The sequence below is a fragment of the Hyla sarda genome, unplaced genomic scaffold (assembly GCF_029499605.1).
Source record: "Hyla sarda isolate aHylSar1 unplaced genomic scaffold, aHylSar1.hap1 scaffold_452, whole genome shotgun sequence".
Classification (NCBI taxonomy): Eukaryota; Metazoa; Chordata; class Amphibia; order Anura; family Hylidae; genus Hyla; species Hyla sarda.
The window spans coordinates 226,385-245,447 of record NW_026610465.1 but is presented as its reverse complement, the minus strand read 5'-3'; the positions used below and the strand labels follow the sequence as shown (position 1 = coordinate 245,447).

The 19,063-nt window shown below is 47.7% G+C and overlaps 1 protein-coding gene across 1 annotated transcript in view; it reads left to right on the top strand.

Annotated features, from left to right (window-relative positions):
* The first annotated feature begins 2,154 nt into the window (after positions 1-2,154).
* LOC130335587 (uncharacterized) overlaps positions 2,155-19,063 on the top strand; it is a 67,113-nt gene continuing 50,204 nt past the window's right edge. Inside the window, exons 1-2 of the mRNA XM_056553903.1 lie at positions 2,155-2,220; positions 4,707-5,308. Coding sequence (XP_056409878.1) covers positions 4,710-5,308 — 599 coding nt within the window. The 5' untranslated portion in view covers positions 2,155-2,220; positions 4,707-4,709. The remainder of the gene's footprint in view (positions 2,221-4,706; positions 5,309-19,063) is intronic.

The following is a 19,063-nucleotide window of genomic DNA, read 5'->3' as shown; positions in this document are numbered from 1 at the left end:
TACTTGCCCCTGCAGACTATTACTTGGCCCCTGCAGACTATTCCTTGGTCCCCTGCAGACTATTACTTGACCCCTGAAGACTATTACTTGCCCCTGCAGACTATTACTTGGTCCCCTGCAGACTATTACTTGCCCCTGCAGACTATTACTTGCCCCTGCAGACTATTACTTGCCCCTGCAGACTATTACTTGGCCCCTGCAGACTATTACTCGGCCCCTGCAGACTATTACTTGGCCCCTGCAGACTATTACTTGCCCCTGCAGACTATTACTTGCCCCTGCAGACTATCACTTGGTCCCCTGCAGACTATCACTTGGTCCCCTGCAGACTATTACTTGGTCCCCTGCAGACTATTACTTGACCCCTGCAGACTATCACTTGGTCCCTGCAGACTATTCCTTGGTCCCCTGCAGACTATTACTTGGTCCCTGCAGACTATTATTTGACCCCTGCAGACTATTACTTGCCCCTGCAGACTATCACTTGGTCCCCTGCAGACTATCACTTGGTCCCCTGCAGACTATTACTTGGCCCCTGCAGACTATTACTTGCCCCTGCAGACTATTACTTGCCCCTGCAGACTATCACTTGGTCCCCTGCAGACTATCACTTGGTCCCCTGCAGACTATTACTTGGTCCCCTGCAGACTATTACTTGACCCCTGCAGACTATCACTTGGTCCCTGCAGACTATTCCTTGGTCCCCTGCAGACTATTACTTGGTCCCTGCAGACTATTATTTGACCCCTGCAGACTATTACTTGCCCCTGCAGACTATCACTTGGTCCCCTGCAGACTATCACTTGGTCCCCTGCAGACTATTACTTGGTCCCCTGCAGACTATTACTTGGCCCCTGCAGACTATTACTTGGTCCCCTGCAGACTATTACTTGGCCCCTGCAGACTATTACTTGGTCCCCTGCAGACTATTACTTGGTCCCCTGCAGACTATCACTTGGTCCCTGCAGACTATTACTTGGCCCCTGCAGACTATTACTTGGCCCCTGCAGACTATTACTTGGTCCCTGCAGACTATTACTTGGCCCCTGCAGACTATTACTTGGCCCCTGCAGACTATTACTTGGTCCCCTGCAGACTATTACTTGGTCCCCTGCAGACTATTACTTGGTCCCCTGCAGACTATTACTTGGTCCCCTGCAGACTATTACTTGGTCCCCTGCAGACTATTACTTGGTCCCCTGCAGACTATCACTTGACCCCTGCAGACTATCACTTGGTCCCCTGCAGACTATCACTTGACCCCTGCAGACTATCACTTGACCCCTGCAGACTATCACTTGGTCCCCTGCAGACTATCACTTGACCCCTGCAGACTATTACTTGGCCCCTGCAGACTATCACTTGGTCCCCTGCAGACTATTACTTGGCCCCCTGCAGACTATTACTTGGCCCCCTGCAGACTATCACTTGGTCCCCTGCAGACTATTACTTGGTCCCCTGCAGACTATCACTTGGTCCCCTGCAGACTATCACTTGGTCCCCTGCAGACTATTACTTGGTCCCCTGCAGACTATTACTTGGTCCCCTGCAGACTATCACTTGGTCCCCTGCAGACTATCACTTGGTCCCCTGCAGACTATCACTTGGTCCCCTGCAGACTATTACTTGGTCCCTGCAGACTATTACTTGACCCCTGCAGACTATTACTTGACCCCTGCAGACTATTACTTGACCCCTGCAGACTATCACTTGGTCCCCTGCAGACTATCACTTGGTCCCCTGCAGACTATCACTTGGCCTCTGCAGACTATTACTTGACCCCTGCAGACTATTACTTGGTCCCCTGCAGACTATTACTTGACCCCTGCAGACTATCACTTGACCCCTGCAGACTATCACTTGGTCCCTGCAGACTATTACTTGACCCCTGCAGACTATCACTTGGTCCCCTGCAGACTATCACTTGGTCCCCTGCAGACTATCACTTGACCCCTGCAGACTATCACTTGGTCCCCTGCAGACTATCACTTGATCCCCTGCAGACTATCACTTGACCCCTGCAGACTATTACTTGGTCCCTGGTTTCCTGTCTTCTCTTCCCCAGCAAATCACTTGTGTTTCCTACAGACTCCACACTGGCTCCGCCTACTCGAGTCTGGTCACATGGCTGGTCACATGGTCATGACGTCATCACAGGTCCTTTAGCTGCCTAGGAAATAGCATCTACCCTGGTGCTGCTGAGGTTGGAAGCATTTCCAGGTCTGTTATTATATCTTATTATACTCGGTGACCATTAGAACTGTGCATGCGGGGAGATGGCAGCAGGGGATGCTGGGAAATGATTGATCACATGATCTATGTCACATAAGAAAGTAACATGGAGGAAGAGGCGATGCGAGGAATGTAGATACAATGTAGAGTTAGTAGATTGGCTGGAGGTCTCTTCTTCCTCTCACTCATTCCAGGTCCTACCATGTGAGCTGGAGGAGGAGGAGGCGCTGGGTCAGACCATCAGCCATGTCAGTGTTACCCAACCAGAGCGCCTCCAGCTGCGGCAAAACTCCCAGCATGCTTGGCTGTGTGCAGACTGGCTGGAGCAGCAGAGCACCGATTACACTGATCAATGTTATTCTGTGACACAGAACAGTGTATACAATCCAAGGATTACATGTAATAGTCTCCTATGGGGGCTGAAAAAAATGTAAAAAAAATATAAATATGATTTAACCCCTTCAGTAATGTTTGAATCGCCCCCTTTTCCCATTTAGAAAATAAAAAGTAAATGAATATAAACAAATGTGGTATCGCCGCGTGCGTAAATGTATGAACTATGAAAATATATCCTTAAAGGGGTACTCCGGTGGAAAACTTCTTTATTTTATTTTATTTTTTTTAAATCAACTGGTGCCAGAAAGGTAAAGAGCACCTGACATCAACAAAAACGTTTAATATGTTGTTCCTAATCATTAATGAAGACATATTGTAATATATCTTCATTAAAAAATATTAATAATTATAGCAGGTTTTTTCATGTTATACTTTTGGCCACTAGAGGTCACTCTTCTATGCCTTGTCTGCTTTGCATAGTAAATGTACAGCTCTTAGGACTGAATGCTGAAGGGCGCCGGTCCTTCCACAGGAAGTCCAGTGCCTGTCGATAGATCAGTGCCTGTCGATAGAGCAGTGCCTGTCGATAGAGCAGTGCCTGTCGATAGATCAGTGCCTGTCGATAGAGCAGTGCCTGTCGATAGAGCAGTGCCTGTCGATAGAGCAGTGCCTGTCGATAGATCAGTGCCTGTCGATAGATCAGTGCCTGTCGATAGAGCAGTGCCTGTCGATAGATCAGTGCCTGTCGATAGATCAGTGCCTGTCGATAGAGCAGTGCCTGTCGATAGATCAGTGCCTGTCGATAGATCAGTGCCTGTCGATAGATCAGTGCCTGTCGATAGAGCAGTGCCTGTCGATAGAGCAGTGCCTGTCGATAGAGCAGTGCCTGTCGATAGAGCAGTGCCTGTCGATAGAGCAGTGCCTGTCGATAGAGCAGTGCCTGTCGATAGAGCAGTGCCTGTCGATAGATCAGTGCCTGTCGATAGATCAGTGCCTGTCGATAGATCAGTGCCTGTCGATAGATCAGTGCCTGTCGATAGATCAGTGCCTGTCGATAGATCAGTGCCTGTCAATCATGCATGAGCAGCACTGTGAGCTAGAAGCCTGCATGTCACCTCCTATTTTTCGCCGTATAAGACGCACTTTTTCTTCCCCAAAACTGGGGGGGGGGGGGGAGTTGGTGCGTCTTATACGGCGAATACCTGCGGCCATCAACGGCCGGGACCCGCCGCTAATACAGGACATCACCGATCGCGGTGATGCCCTGTATTAACCCTTCAAAGCTGACCGCCGCATCTGAAGCGAAAATAACACTAATCCGGCTGCTCGGTCGCGCTGTTCGGGACCGCCGCGGTGAAATCACGGCGTCCCGAACAGCTTACAGGACACCGGGAGGGACCTTACCTGCCTCCTAGGTGTCTTCTCCGTGCCGGGATCCCCTGCGCTCTCCTTCGACGCCATCACGTCGTCCAATAGGAGCGGCGTGCGTAGCGACGTGATGGCGGCGACGGAGAACGTGGATCCCAGGGAAGAAGAAGTCCATAGCGTCGGGGACGCGGCGACAGCGATGGAGCGACATCCAGGGCAGCGGTGACGGGTCCGGAGCGGCGGGGACGCGTGACTACTACCTCCTATACCAGTGGTCTTCAACCTGCGGACCTCCAGATGTTGCAAAACTACAACTCCCAGCATGCCCGGACAGCCAACGGCTGTCCGGGCATGCTGGGAGCTGTAGTTTTGCAACATCTGGAGGTCCGCAGGTTGAAGACCACCGTTGGGTTCAGAATCTTTATGGGGGAGATTTATCAAAACCTGTGCAGGGGTCGAGTGGTGCAGTTGCCCATAGCAACCAATCAGATCGCTGCTTTCATTTTAAAAGAGGCCTGTGAAAAATGAAAGCAGCGATCTGATTGGTTGCTATGGGCAACTGGCCAACTTTTCCTCTACACAGGTTTTCATAAATCTCCCCCCACCCCCCCCCCCCCTATATTTTTAGATTTTGCACCTATAAATTGGGTGCGTCTTATGCGTCCTATAGGGCGAAAAATACGGTATAATAAATATCTAAAAATATCCGAAAATATACATTATAATTCTAACTATCTCTTTTTTTTTTTAAATCCTTTTATCCCCCTCAGAAAATGCCTATCTGCTATGTAAAAGCGTGTACCCCCCGGATGCGAGAGGCGGCCACAGAACTGATTATGCATACGTTTCCTAAAGAAAAGGATCGCATCGCGTCGTGGCTCCGTGCAATTGGCCAAGAAATTGAAAACATGGAAGAGCTGGTGGCTAAAATATTTCTTTCTAAAACAAATGCGTATCGGGTCTGCTCGTGCCACTTTACCCCGGGTGACTACATCTTTAACCCCAAAACTGGAAAGCGGAGGTTGACACCGGTCGCCGTACCCACAGTCTTCCCTGAGCGGGATGGCGTTGATGATCGGCAAAACTCATCCAGGAAAAGGAAGCGTCTAGCGGATGATTGGGAGACATCTTGCCAGTTAAGCGCGGGGGACACGTGTCCAACATGTAAAAAGACAATACCGAATACAACACAAGACAAATCAATTCAAGTTGACTCTACTGGGGATATTTGGAATCAAGAAACTTCCAAAACGGAGGCGATTCAATGTCCAAGACTGGTTGACCCCAAAAAAAGACCCGCCAAAAAGAAGCCCAAAAGACCACAAAAGCTATTTGGACCAAGGAGCTATGGCTACCGAGCAAAGTATCGTTTGTATGTGTCCACACCTGTAAAAACAAAAAAAATATAGTACCCACGAAGAGAGCATCCGCTGGGGAGGGGGGAGTAAGGCTGGGTTCGCGCTACGTTTTCCAAATACGGTTTTCCGCTAAAAAAACGTATGGCAAAAACCGTATGCAATCGTATACAACCGTATGACTCCAAATACGTTTTTTCCCCGTATACGGTTCTATCCGTTTGCATTAGAGATGAGCGAACTTACAGTAAATTCGATTCGTCACGAACTTCTCGGCACGGCAGTTGATGACTTTTCCTGCGTAAATTAGTTCAGCTTTCAGGTGCTCCGGCTGGAAAAGGTGGATCCAGTCCTAGGAAAGAGTCTACTAGGAATGTATCCACCTTTTCCAGCCCACGGGAGCACCGGAAATCTGAACTAATTAATGCAGGAAAAGTCATCAACTGCCGAGCCGAGAAGTTCGTGACGAATCGAATTTACTGTAAGTTCGCTCATCTCTAGTTTGCATCAGTTTTTGCCTACGGTTTTGCTATTTTGTTGGAATTAGTTTTCAAGCAATTTAATAAAGTTACTATTGTTCTATTGAAATTCCAATCTGCGCATGTGTCAACTCCAAAAAAAACGGATTAGAAAAACCGTGTGCAACCGTATTCTGAAATTCTGTGTACGGTTCTCATAGACAGCAATGTTAAAAGAAGCGCATACGGTTCGCATACGGTTTTCCAACCGGAGGCAAAAACGTGGTCGACAGGGTTTTTACCTGCGGTTGAAAAATCGGCAAAACCGTAACCGAGGCAAAACGGATGCAACCGTACACAACATTTGGAATACGGTTTACAATGCATTCTCTATGCGTACGGTTTCGGATACGGTCGTATATGTTTTTTTTGCGGAAAACCGTATACGGTTACCGTATTTGAAAATCGTAGTGTTAACCCAGCCTAAGGGTGCATGCACACTACGTATCTTAACCCCTTAACGACGCAGGACGTAAATGTACGTCCTGGTGACGTGGTACTTAACGCACCAGGAAGTACATTTACGTCCTGAGCGGGCCTCGGAGCGATGCTGGCATCTTGCGCGGCAGGTCCCGGCTGTGAATCGCAATCAGGGACCCGCCGGTAATGGCGGACACCCGCGAACCCGTGGATGTCCGCCATTGACCCCTCAGATGCCGTGATCAATACCGATCACGGCATCTGCAGGATCGAGGTCACTTAACAGCGCTGCCGCGGCGATCTGATCATCCTGCACGGGAGACGGAGGTCCCCTCACCTGGCTCCGCTGCCTTCCCGCAGACCAGAGCAGAAGATGACCGATAATACTGATCAGTGCTGTTACGCCGAGCGCTCCGGGTTCCCGCTCCTCCCCGGAGCGCTCGCTTCACCTCCTCCGCTGCAGCGCCCCGGTCACGTCCTCTGACCCGGGGCGCTGCGATCCTGCTGCTAGCCGGGATGCGATTCGCGATGCGGGTAGCGCCCGCTCGCGATGCGCACCCCGGCTCTCCTACCTGACTCGCTCCCCGTCTGTTCTGTCCCGGCGCGCGCGGCCCCGCTCCCTAGGGCGCGCGCGCGCCGGGTCTCTGCGATTTAAAGGGCCACTGCGCCGCTGATTGGCGCAGTGGTTCCAATTAGAGTTATCACCTGTGCACTCCCTATATTACCTCACTTCCCTTGCACTCCCTTGCCGGATCTTGTTGCCTTAGTGCCAGTGAAAGCGTTCCTTGTGTGTCCCTTGCCAGTGTTTCCAGACCTTCTGCCGTTGCCCCTGACTACGATCCTTGCTGCCTGCCCCGACCTTCTGCTACGTCCGACCTTGCTTCTGCCTACTCCCTTGTACCGCGCCTATCTTCAGCAGCCAGAGAGGTGAGCCGTTGCTAGTGGATACGACCTGGTCACTACCGCCGCAGCAAGACCATCCCGCTTTGCGGCGGGCTCTGGTGAAAACCAGTAGTGGCTTAGAACCGGTCCACTAGCACGGTCCACGCCAATCCCTCTCTGGCACAGAGGGTCCACTACCTGCCAGCCGGCATCGTGACAGTAGATCCGGCCATGGATCCCGCTGAAGTTCCTCTGCCAGTTGTCGCTGACCTCACCACGGTGGTCGCCCAGCAGTCACAACAGATTGCGCAACAAGGCCAACAGCTGTCTCAACTGACCGTTATGCTACAACAGTTGCTACCACAGCTTCAGCAGTCATCTCCTCCGCCAGCTCCTGCACCTCCTCCGCAGCGAGTGGCCGCTCCTGGGATACGCTTATCCTTGCCGGATAAGTTTGATGGGGACTCTAAGTTTTGCCGTGGCTTCCTTTCCCAATGTTCCCTGCATCTGGAGATGATGTCGGACCTGTTTCCCACTGAAAGGTCTAAGGTGGCGTTCGTAGTCAGTCTTCTGTCCGGAAAAGCCCTGTCATGGGCCACACCGCTCTGGGACCGCAATGACCCCGTCACTGCCTCAGTACACTCCTTCTTCTCGGAAATCCGAAGTGTCTTTGAGGAACCTGCCCGAGCCTCTTCTGCTGAGACTGCCCTGTTGAACCTGGTCCAGGGTAATTCTTCCGTTGGCGAGTATGCCGTACAATTCCGTACACTTGCTTCAGAATTGTCCTGGAATAATGAGGCCCTCTGCGCGACCTTCAAAAAAGGCCTATCCAGCAACATTAAAGATGTTCTGGCCGCACGAGAAATTCCTGCTAATCTACATGAACTTATTCACCTAGCCACTCGCATTGACATGCGTTTTTCTGAAAGGCGTCAGGAACTCCGCCAAGATATGGACTCTGTTCGCACGAGGCGTTTCGTCTCCTCGGCTCCTCTCTCCTCTGGTCCCCTGCAATCTGTTCCTGTGCCTCCCGCCGTGGAGGCTATGCAGGTCGACCGGTCTCGCCTGACACCTCAAGAGAGGACACGACGCCGTATGGAGAACCTCTGCCTGTACTGTGCTAGTACCGAACACTTCCTGAGGGATTGTCCTATCCGTCCTCCCCGCCTGGAAAGACGTACGCTGACTCCGCACAAAGGTGAGACAGTCCTTGATGTCTACTCTGCTTCTCCACGTCTTACTGTGCCTGTGCGGATGTCTGCTTCTGCCTTCTCCTTCTCTACAGTGGCCTTCTTGGACTCTGGTTCTGCAGGAAATTTTATTTTGGCCTCTCTCGTCAACAGGTTCAACATCCCAGTGACCAGTCTCGCCAGACCCCTCTACATCAATTGTGTAAATAATGAAAGATTGGACTGTACCATACGTTTCCGCACGGAGCCCCTTCTTATGAGCATCGGATCTCATCATGAGAGGATTGAACTTTTGGTCCTCCCCAATTGCACCTCGGAGATTCTCCTTGGACTTCCCTGGCTTCAACTTCATTCCCCAACCCTGGATTGGTCCACTGGGGAGATCAAGAGTTGGGGGTCCTCTTGTTCCAAGAACTGTCTAAAACCGGTTCCCAGTAACCCTTGCCGTAACTCTGTGGTTCCTCCAGTAACCGGTCTCCCCAAGGCCTATATGGACTTCGCGGATGTTTTCTGCAAAAAACAAGCTGAGACTCTACCTCCTCACAGGCCTTATGATTGCCCTATCGACCTCCTCCCGGGTACTACTCCACCCCGGGGCAGAATTTATCCTCTCTCTGCCCCAGAGACTCTTGCCATGTCCGAATACGTCCAGGAGAATCTAAAAAGGGGCTTTATCCGTAAATCCTCCTCTCCTGCCGGAGCCGGATTTTTCTTTGTCTCCAAAAAAGATGGCTCCCTACGTCCTTGCATTGACTACCGCGGTCTTAATAAAATCACGGTTAAGAACCGCTACCCCTTACCCCTCATCTCTGAACTCTTTGATCGCCTCCAAGGTGCCCACATCTTCACTAAATTGGACTTAAGAGGCGCCTATAACCTCATCCGCATCAGAGAGGGGGACGAGTGGAAAACGGCATTTAACACCAGAGATGGACACTTTGAGTATCTGGTCATGCCCTTTGGACTGTGCAATGCCCCTGCCGTCTTCCAAGACTTTGTCAATGAAATTTTTCGTGATCTATTATACTCCTGTGTTGTGGTATATCTGGACGATATCCTAATTTTTTCTGCCAATCTAGAGGAACACCGCCGGCATGTCCGTATGGTTCTTCAGAGACTTCGTGACAACCAACTCTATGCCAAAATTGAGAAATGTCTGTTTGAATGCCAATCTCTTCCTTTTCTAGGATATTTGGTCTCTGGCCAGGGACTACAGATGGATCCAGACAAACTCTCTGCCGTCTTAAATTGGCCACGCCCCTCCGGACTCCGTGCTATCCAACGCTTTTTGGGGTTCGCCAATTATTACAGGCAATTTATTCCACATTTTTCTACCATTGTGGCTCCTATCGTGGCTTTAACCAAGAAAAATGCTGATCCCAAGTCCTGGCCTCCTCAAGCAGAAGACTCCTTTAAACAACTCAAGTCTGCCTTTTCTTCGGCTCCCGTGCTCTCCAGACCTGACCCTTCCAAACCCTTCCTATTGGAGGTTGATGCCTCCTCAGTAGGAGCTGGAGCTGTTCTTCTACAAAAAAATCCTTCCGGGCATGCTGTCACTTGTGGTTTTTTCTCTAGGACCTTCTCTCCAGCGGAGAGGAACTACTCCATCGGGGATCGAGAACTTCTAGCCATTAAATTAGCACTTGAGGAATGGAGGCATCTGCTGGAGGGATCAAGATTTCCTGTTATTATCTACACCGACCACAAGAACCTCTCCTACCTCCAGTCGGCCCAACGGCTGAATCCTCGCCAGGCCCGGTGGTCTCTGTTCTTTGCCCGATTTAATTTTGAGATCCACTTTCGTCCTGCCGATAAGAACATTAGAGCCGATGCTCTCTCTCGTTCCTCGGATGCCTCAGAAGTTGATCTCCCTCCGCAACACATCATTCCACCTGACTGCCTGATCTCCACTTCTCCTGCCTCCATCAGACAGACTCCTCCAGGAAAGACCTTTGTTTCTCCACGCCAACGCCTCGGAATCCTCAAATGGGGTCACTCCTCCCATCTCGCAGGTCATGCGGGCATCAAGAAATCTGTGCAACTCATCTCCCGCTTCTATTGGTGGCCAACTCTGGAGACGGATGTTGGGGACTTTGTGCGAGCCTGCACTATCTGTGCCCGGGATAAGACTCCTCGCCAGAAGCCCGCTGGTTTTCTTCATCCTCTGCCTGTCCCCGAACAGCCTTGGTCTCTGATTGGTATGGATTTTATTACTGATTTACCCCCTTCCCGTGGCAACACCGTTATTTGGGTGGTCGTTGATCGATTCTCCAAAATGGCACATTTCATTCCTCTTCCTGGTCTTCCTTCTGCGCCTCAGTTGGCTAAACAATTTTTTGTACACATTTTTCGTCTTCACGGGTTGCCTACGCAGATTGTCTCGGATAGAGGGGTCCAATTCGTGTCTAAATTCTGGAGAGCTCTCTGTAAACAACTCAAGATTAAATTAAATTTTTCCTCTGCATATCATCCCCAGTCCAATGGACAAGTAGAAAGAATTAACCAGATCCTGGGTGATTATTTGCGACATTTTGTTTCCTCCCGCCAGGATGACTGGGCAGATCTCCTTCCATGGGCCGAATTCTCGTATAACTTCAGGGTCTCTGAATCTTCCTCCAAATCCCCATTTTTCGTGGTGTACGGCCGTCACCCTCTTCCCCCCCTCCCTACCCCCTTGCCCTCTGGTCTGCCCGCTGTGGATGAAATTTCTCGTGACCTTTCCATTATATGGAGAGAGACCCAAAATTCTCTCTTACAGGCTTCTTCACGCATGAAGAGGTTCGCGGATAAGAAAAGAAGAGCTCCCCCCGTTTTTTCCCCTGGAGACAAGGTATGGCTCTCCGCTAAATATGTCCGCTTCCGTGTCCCTAGCTACAAGTTGGGACCACGCTATCTTGGTCCTTTCAAAATTCTGTGTCAAATTAATCCTGTCTCTTATAAACTTCTTCTTCCTCCTTCTCTTCGTATCCCTAATGCCTTTCACGTCTCTCTTCTCAAACCACTCATCCTCAACCGTTTTTCTCCCAAATCTGTTCCTCCCACTCCTGTTTCCGGCTCCTCGGACGTCTTCTCGGTCAAGGAGATTTTGGCTGCCAAAAAGGTCAGAGGAAAAAATTTTTTTTTAGTAGACTGGGAGGGTTGTGGTCCTGAAGAGAGATCCTGGGAACCTGAGGACAACATCCTTGACAAAAGTCTGCTCCTCAGGTTCTCAGGCTCCAAGAAGAGGGGGAGACCCAAGGGGGGGGGGTACTGTTACGCCGAGCGCTCCGGGTTCCCGCTCCTCCCCGGAGCGCTCGCTTCACCTCCTCCGCTGCAGCGCCCCGGTCACGTCCTCTGACCCGGGGCGCTGCGATCCTGCTGCTAGCCGGGATGCGATTCGCGATGCGGGTAGCGCCCGCTCGCGATGCGCACCCCGGCTCTCCTACCTGACTCGCTCCCCGTCTGTTCTGTCCCGGCGCGCGCGGCCCCGCTCCCTAGGGCGCGCGCGCGCCGGGTCTCTGCGATTTAAAGGGCCACTGCGCCGCTGATTGGCGCAGTGGTTCCAATTAGAGTTATCACCTGTGCACTCCCTATATTACCTCACTTCCCTTGCACTCCCTTGCCGGATCTTGTTGCCTTAGTGCCAGTGAAAGCGTTCCTTGTGTGTCCCTTGCCAGTGTTTCCAGACCTTCTGCCGTTGCCCCTGACTACGATCCTTGCTGCCTGCCCCGACCTTCTGCTACGTCCGACCTTGCTTCTGCCTACTCCCTTGTACCGCGCCTATCTTCAGCAGCCAGAGAGGTGAGCCGTTGCTAGTGGATACGACCTGGTCACTACCGCCGCAGCAAGACCATCCCGCTTTGCGGCGGGCTCTGGTGAAAACCAGTAGTGGCTTAGAACCGGTCCACTAGCACGGTCCACGCCAATCCCTCTCTGGCACAGAGGGTCCACTACCTGCCAGCCGGCATCGTGACAAGTGCTATGTCCTATTGCGTTTTTTTTTGCGGTAATTGCGGTTTTCTTTTTAATTTCCCCACACAAATAGTATTTTTTTGGGTGCCCCATATAATTTACGGTAAAGTGAGTGATGACATTACAACGGACAACTGGTTGCGCAAAAAACAAGCCCTCATACTCTTCTGTGGATGAAAATATAAAAGAGTTACGATTATTTGAAGGGGAGGAGGAAAAAACGAAAACGTAAAAATAATCCTTAAAGGGGTCGTCCAGTGGTGAAAAACTTATCCCCTATCCTAAGGATAGGGGATAAGTTTGAGATCGCGGGGGGTCCGACCACTGGGGCCCCCTGCGATCTCTCTGTATGGGGCCCCGTCTCTCCGCCCAGATAGCGGGTGTCGACCCCCACACGAGGCGGCGGCCGACACGCCCCCTCAATACATCTCTATGGCAGAGCCGGAGATTGCCGAAGGCAGCGCTACTGCTCTGCCATAGAGTTGTATTTAGGGGGCGTGTCAGCCGCCGCTTCGTGCGGAGGTCGACACGCCCCCTTCCCGCCGGCTGTCGGGGCTCCATACAGGAGATCGCGGGGGGCCCCAGGGGTCGGACCCCCCGCGATCTGCAACTTATCCCCTATCCTTAGGATAGGGGATAAGTTGCTCACCACTGAATCACCACTGGACTACTCCTTTAAGGTCCAAATGGGCTGAGTCCTTAAGGGGTTAAAGGGGTACTCCGGTGAAAACCTTTTTTCTTTTAAATCAACTGGTGGCAGAAAGTTAAACATATTTGTAAATTACTTCTATTAAAAAATCTTAATCCTTCCTGTACTTATTAGCTGCTGAATACTACAGAGGAAATTCTTTTCTTTTTGGAACACTGATGACATCACGAGCACAGTGCTCTCTGCTGATAATAATGCTTTATTTATTGTTGTCCTTAGTGGGATTTGAACCCAAGTCCCCAGCACTGCTGGGGCAGCAGTACTAACCACTGAGCCACCATGCTGCCCTTAGCATACATCTGCTATGCATGGTTGCTAAAATGGACAGAGATGTCAGCAGAGAGCACTGTGCTCGTGATGTCATCAGTGTTCCAAAAAGAAAGGAATTTCCTCTGTAGCATTCAGCAGCTAATAAGTACTGGAAGGATTAAGATTTTTTAATAGAAGTAATATACAAATATGTTTAACTTTCTGCCACCAGTTGATTTAAAAGAAAAAAGGTTTTCACCGGAGTACCCCTTTAACCCCTTAAGGACCGGGGGGTTTTCCATTTTTGCATTTTCGTTTTTTGCTCATTGCCTTTAAAAAATCATAACTCTTTCAATTTTGTACCTAAAAATCCATATGATGCTTATTTTTTGCGCCACCAAATCTACTTTGTAATGACGTTAGTCATTGGGCACAAAAATCTACGGTGAAACGGAAAAAAAAATCATTGTGCGACAAAATTGAAAAAAAAACTTCGTTTTGTAACTTTTGGGGGCTTCCGTTTCTACGTGGTACATTTTTCGGTAAAAATGACCCCTTCTCTTTATTCTGTAGGTCCATACGATTAAAATGATCCCCGACTTATATAGGTTGGATTTTGTCGCACTTCTGGAAAAAATCATAACTACATGCAGGAAAATGTATACGTTTAAAATTGTCATTTCTGACCCCTATAACTTTTTTATTTTTCCGTGTATGGGGCGGTATGAGGACTCATTTTTTGCGCTGTGATCTGAAGTTTTTAGCGGTACCATTTTTGCATTGATAGGACTTATTGATCAATTCATTTTTAAATTATATAAAAAGTGACCAAAAATTCACTATTTTGGACTTCGGAATTTTTTTGCGCGCACGCCATTGAACGAGCGGTTTAATTAATGATATATTTTTATAATTCGGACATTTCCGCACGCGGCGATACCATAAATGTTTATTTTTATTTTTATTTACACTGTGTTTTTTTTTTTTTATAGGAAAAGGGGGGTGATTCAAACTTTTAATAGGGAAGGGGTTAAATGATCTTTATTCACTTTTTTTTTGCACTGTTATATCTCCCATAGGGACCTATAACACTGCACACACTGATCTCTTATACTGATCATTGTTATCCCATAGAAGACTATAACACTGCACACAATGATCATTGTTATCCCATAGGGACCTATAACACTGCACACACTGAGCATTGTTATCCCATAGGGACCTATAACACTGCACACACTGATCATTGTTATCTTATAGGAGACTATAACACTGCACACACTGATCATTGTTATCCCATATCGACCTATAACACTGCACACACTGATCATTGTTATCCCATAGGGACCTATAACACTGCACACACTGATCATTGTTATCCCATAGGAGACTATAACACTGCACACACTGATCATTGTTATCCCATAGGAGACTATAACACTGCACACACTGATCTCTTATACTGATCATTGTTATCCCATAGGGACCTATAACACTGCACACACTGATCTCTTATACTGATCATTGTTATCCCATAGAAGACTATAACACTGCACACAATGATCATTGTTATCCCATAGGGACCTATAACACTGCACACACTGAGCATTGTTATCCCATAGGGACCTATAACACTGCACACACTGATCATTGTTATCTTATAGGAGACTATAACACTGCACACACTGATCATTGTTATCCCATATCGACCTATAACACTGCACACACTGATCATTGTTATCCCATAGGGACCTATAACACTGCACACACTGATCATTGTTATCCCATAGGAGACTATAACACTGCACACACTGATCATTGTTATCCCATAGGAGACTATAACACTGCACACACTGATCATTGTTATCCCATAGGGACCTATAACACTGCACACACTGAGCATTGTTATCCCATAGGGACCTATAACACTGCACACACTGATCATTGTTATCCCTTAGGGACCTATAACACTGCACACACTGATCATTGTTATCCCATAGGGACCTATAACACTGCACACACTGATCTTTTACATTGATCACTGGTTTGTCATAGGAAACCATTGATCGATGATTCTGACGCTTGACTGCTCATGCCTGGATCTTCTGCACTGAGCAGTCATTCAGCGATCGGACAGCAAGGAGGCAGGTAGGGACCCACAGTAACCCCGCGTCATATCACGGCGGGCCCGGCCTCATAGTGAAGCCGGGACCCGCCTCTAATAGCGCGCAGCGCCGATTGCGGCGCCGCGTGCTATTAACCCTTTAGCCGCGCGCTCAGAGGTGAGCCGCGCGGCTAAAAGCGAAACCGAAAGTGGCCGGCTAGCTCAGTCGGGCTGTTCGGGATAGCCGTGGCTAATCGCGGCATCCCGAACAGCTGACAGGACAGCGGGAGGGCCCCTACCTGCCTCCTCGCTGTCCGATCGACGAATGACTGCTCAGTGCCTGAGATCCAGACATGAGCAGTCATGCGGCAGAATCGTTGATCACTGGTTTCTTATGAGAAACCACTGATCAATGATGAAGATCAGTGTGTGCAGTGTTATAGGTCCCTATGGGATAACAATGATCAGTGTGTGCAGTGTTATAGTCTCCTATGGGATAACAATGATCAGTGTGTGCAGTGTTATAGTCTCCTATGGGATAACAATGATCAGTGTGTGCAGTGTTATAGGTCCCTATGGGATAACAATGATCAGTATAAGAGATCAGTGTGTGCAGTGTTATAGGTCCCTATGGGATAATAATGATCAGTATAAGAGATCAGTGTGTGCAGTGTTATAGGTCCCTATGGGATAACAATGATCAGTATAAGAGATCAGTGTGTGCAGTGTTATAGTCTCCTATGGGATAACAATGATCAGTATAAGAGATCAGTGTGTGCAGTGTTATAGGTCCCTATGGGATAATAATGATCAGTATAAGAGATCAGTGTGTGCAGTGTTATAGGCCACTATGGGATAACAATGATCAGTATAAGAGATCAGTGTGTGCAGTGTTATAGGTCCCTATGAGATAATAATGATCAGTGTGTGCAGTGTTATAGTCTCCAATGGGATAATAATGATCAGTATAAGAGATCAGTGTGTGCAGTGTTATAGTCTCCTATGGGATAACAATGATCAGTATAAGAGATCAGTGTGTGCAGTGTTATAGGTCCCTATGGGATAATAATGATCAGTATAAGAGATCAGTGTGTGCAGTGTTATAGGTCCCTATGGGATAACAATGATCAGTATAAGAGATCAGTGTGCATTGTTATAGTCTCCTATGGGATAACAATGATCAGTATAAGAGATCAGTGTGTGCAGTGTTATAGTCTCCTATGGGATAACAATGATCAGTATAAGAGATCAGTGTGTACAGTGTTATAGTCTCCTATGGGATAACAATGATCAGTATAAGAGATCAGTGTGTGCAGTGTTATAGTCTCCTATGTGATAACAATGATCAGTATAAGAGATCAGTGTGTGCAGTGTTATAGTCTCCTATGGGATAATAATGATCAGTATAAGAGATCAGTGTGTGCAGTGTTATAGTCTCCTATGGGATAACAATGATCAGTATAAGAGATCAGTGTGTGCAGTGTTATAGGTCCCTATGGGATAACAATGATCAGTGTAAGAGATCAGTGTGTGCAGTGTTATAGTCTCCTATGGGATAATAATGATCAGTATAAGAGATCAGTGTGTGCAGTGTTATAGGTCCCTATGGGATAACAATGATCAGTATAAGAGATCAGTGTGTGCAGTGTTATAGGTCCCTATGGGATAACAATGATCAGTATAAGAGATCAGTGTGTGCAGTGTTATAGTCTATGGGATAACAATGATCAGTATAAGAGATCAGTGTGTGCAGTGTTATAGGTCCCTATGGGATAACAATGATCAGTATAAGAGATCAGTGTGTGCAGTGTTATAGGTCCCTATGGGATAACAATGATCAGTATAAGAGATCAGTGTGTGCAGTGTTATAGGTCCCTATGGGATAACACTGATCAGTATAAGAGATCAGTGTGTGCAGTGTTATAGTCTCCTATGTGATAACAATGATCAGTATAAGAGATCAGTGTGTGCAGTGTTATAGCCTCCTATGGGATAACAATGATCAGTGTAAGAGATCAGTGTGTGCAGTGTTATAGTCTCCTATGGGATAATAATGATCAGTATAAGAGATCAGTGTGTGCAGTGTTATAGGTCCCTATGGGATAACAATGATCAGTGTAAGAGATCAGTGTGTGCAGTGTTATAGTCTCCTATGGGATAATAATGATCAGTATAAGAGATCAGTGTGTGCAGTGTTATAGGTCCCTATGGGATAACAATGATCAGTATAAGAGATCAGTGTGTGCAGTGTTATAGGTCCCTATGGGATAACAATGATCAGTATAAGAGATCAGTGTGTGCAGTGTTATAGTCTCCTATGGGATAACAATGATCAGTATAAGAGATCAGTGTGTGCAGTGTTATAGGTCCCTATGGGATAACAATGATCAGTATAAGAGATCAGTGTGTGCAGTGTTATAGGTCCCTATGGGATAACAATGATCAGTATAAGAGATCAGTGTGTGCAGTGTTATAGTCCCCTATGGGATAATAATGATCAGTATAAGAGATCAGTGTGTGCAGTGTTATAGGTCCCTATGAGATAACAATGATCAGTATAAGAGATCAGTGTGTGCAGTGTTATAGGTCCCTATGGGATAACAATGATCAGTATAAGAGATCAGTGTGTGCAGTGTTATAGGTCCCTATGAGATAACAATGATCAGTATAAGAGATCAGTGTGTGCAGTGTTATAGGTCCCTATGGGATAACAATGATCAGTATAAGAGATCAGTGTGTGCAGTGTTATAGGTCCCTATGAGATAACAATGATCAGTATAAGAGATCAGTGTGTGCGGTGTTATAGTCTCCTATGGGATAATAATGATCAGTATAAGAGATCAGTGTGTGCAGTGTTATAGCCTCCTATGGGATAACAATGATCAGTGTAAGAGATCAGTGTGTGCAGTGTTATAGTCTCCTATGGGATAATAATGATCAGTATAAGAGATCAGTGTGTGCAGTGTTATAGGTCCCTATGGGATAACAATGATCAGTGTAAGAGATCAGTGTGTGCAGTGTTATAGTCTCCTATGGGATAATAATGATCAGTATAAGAGATCAGTGTGTGCAGTGTTATAGGTCCCTATGGGATAACAATGATCAGTATAAGAGATCAGTGTGTGCAGTGTTATAGGTCCCTATGGGATAACAATGATCAGTATAAGAGATCAGTGTGTGCAGTGTTATAGTCTCCTATGGGATAACAATGATCAGTATAAGAGATCAGTGTGTGCAGTGTTATAGGTCCCTATGGGATAACAATGATCAGTATAAGAGATCAGTGTGTGCAGTGTTATAGGTCCCTATGGGATAACAATGATCAGTATAAGAGATCAGTGTGTGCAGTGTTATAGTCCCCTATGGGATAATAATGATCAGTATAAGAGATCAGTGTGTGCAGTGTTATAGGTCCCTATGAGATAACAATGATCAGTATAAGAGATCAGTGTGTGCAGTGTTATAGGTCCCTATGGGATAACAATGATCAGTATAAGAGATCAGTGTGTGCAGTGTTATAGGTCCCTATGAGATAACAATGATCAGTATAAGAGATCAGTGTGTGCAGTGTTATAGGTCCCTATGGGATAACAATGATCAGTATAAGAGATCAGTGTGTGCAGTGTTATAGGTCCCTATGAGATAACAATGATCAGTATAAGAGATCAGTGTGTGCGGTGTTATAGTCTCCTATGGGATAATAATGATCAGTATAAGAGATCAGTGTGTGCAGTGTTATAGGTCCCTAT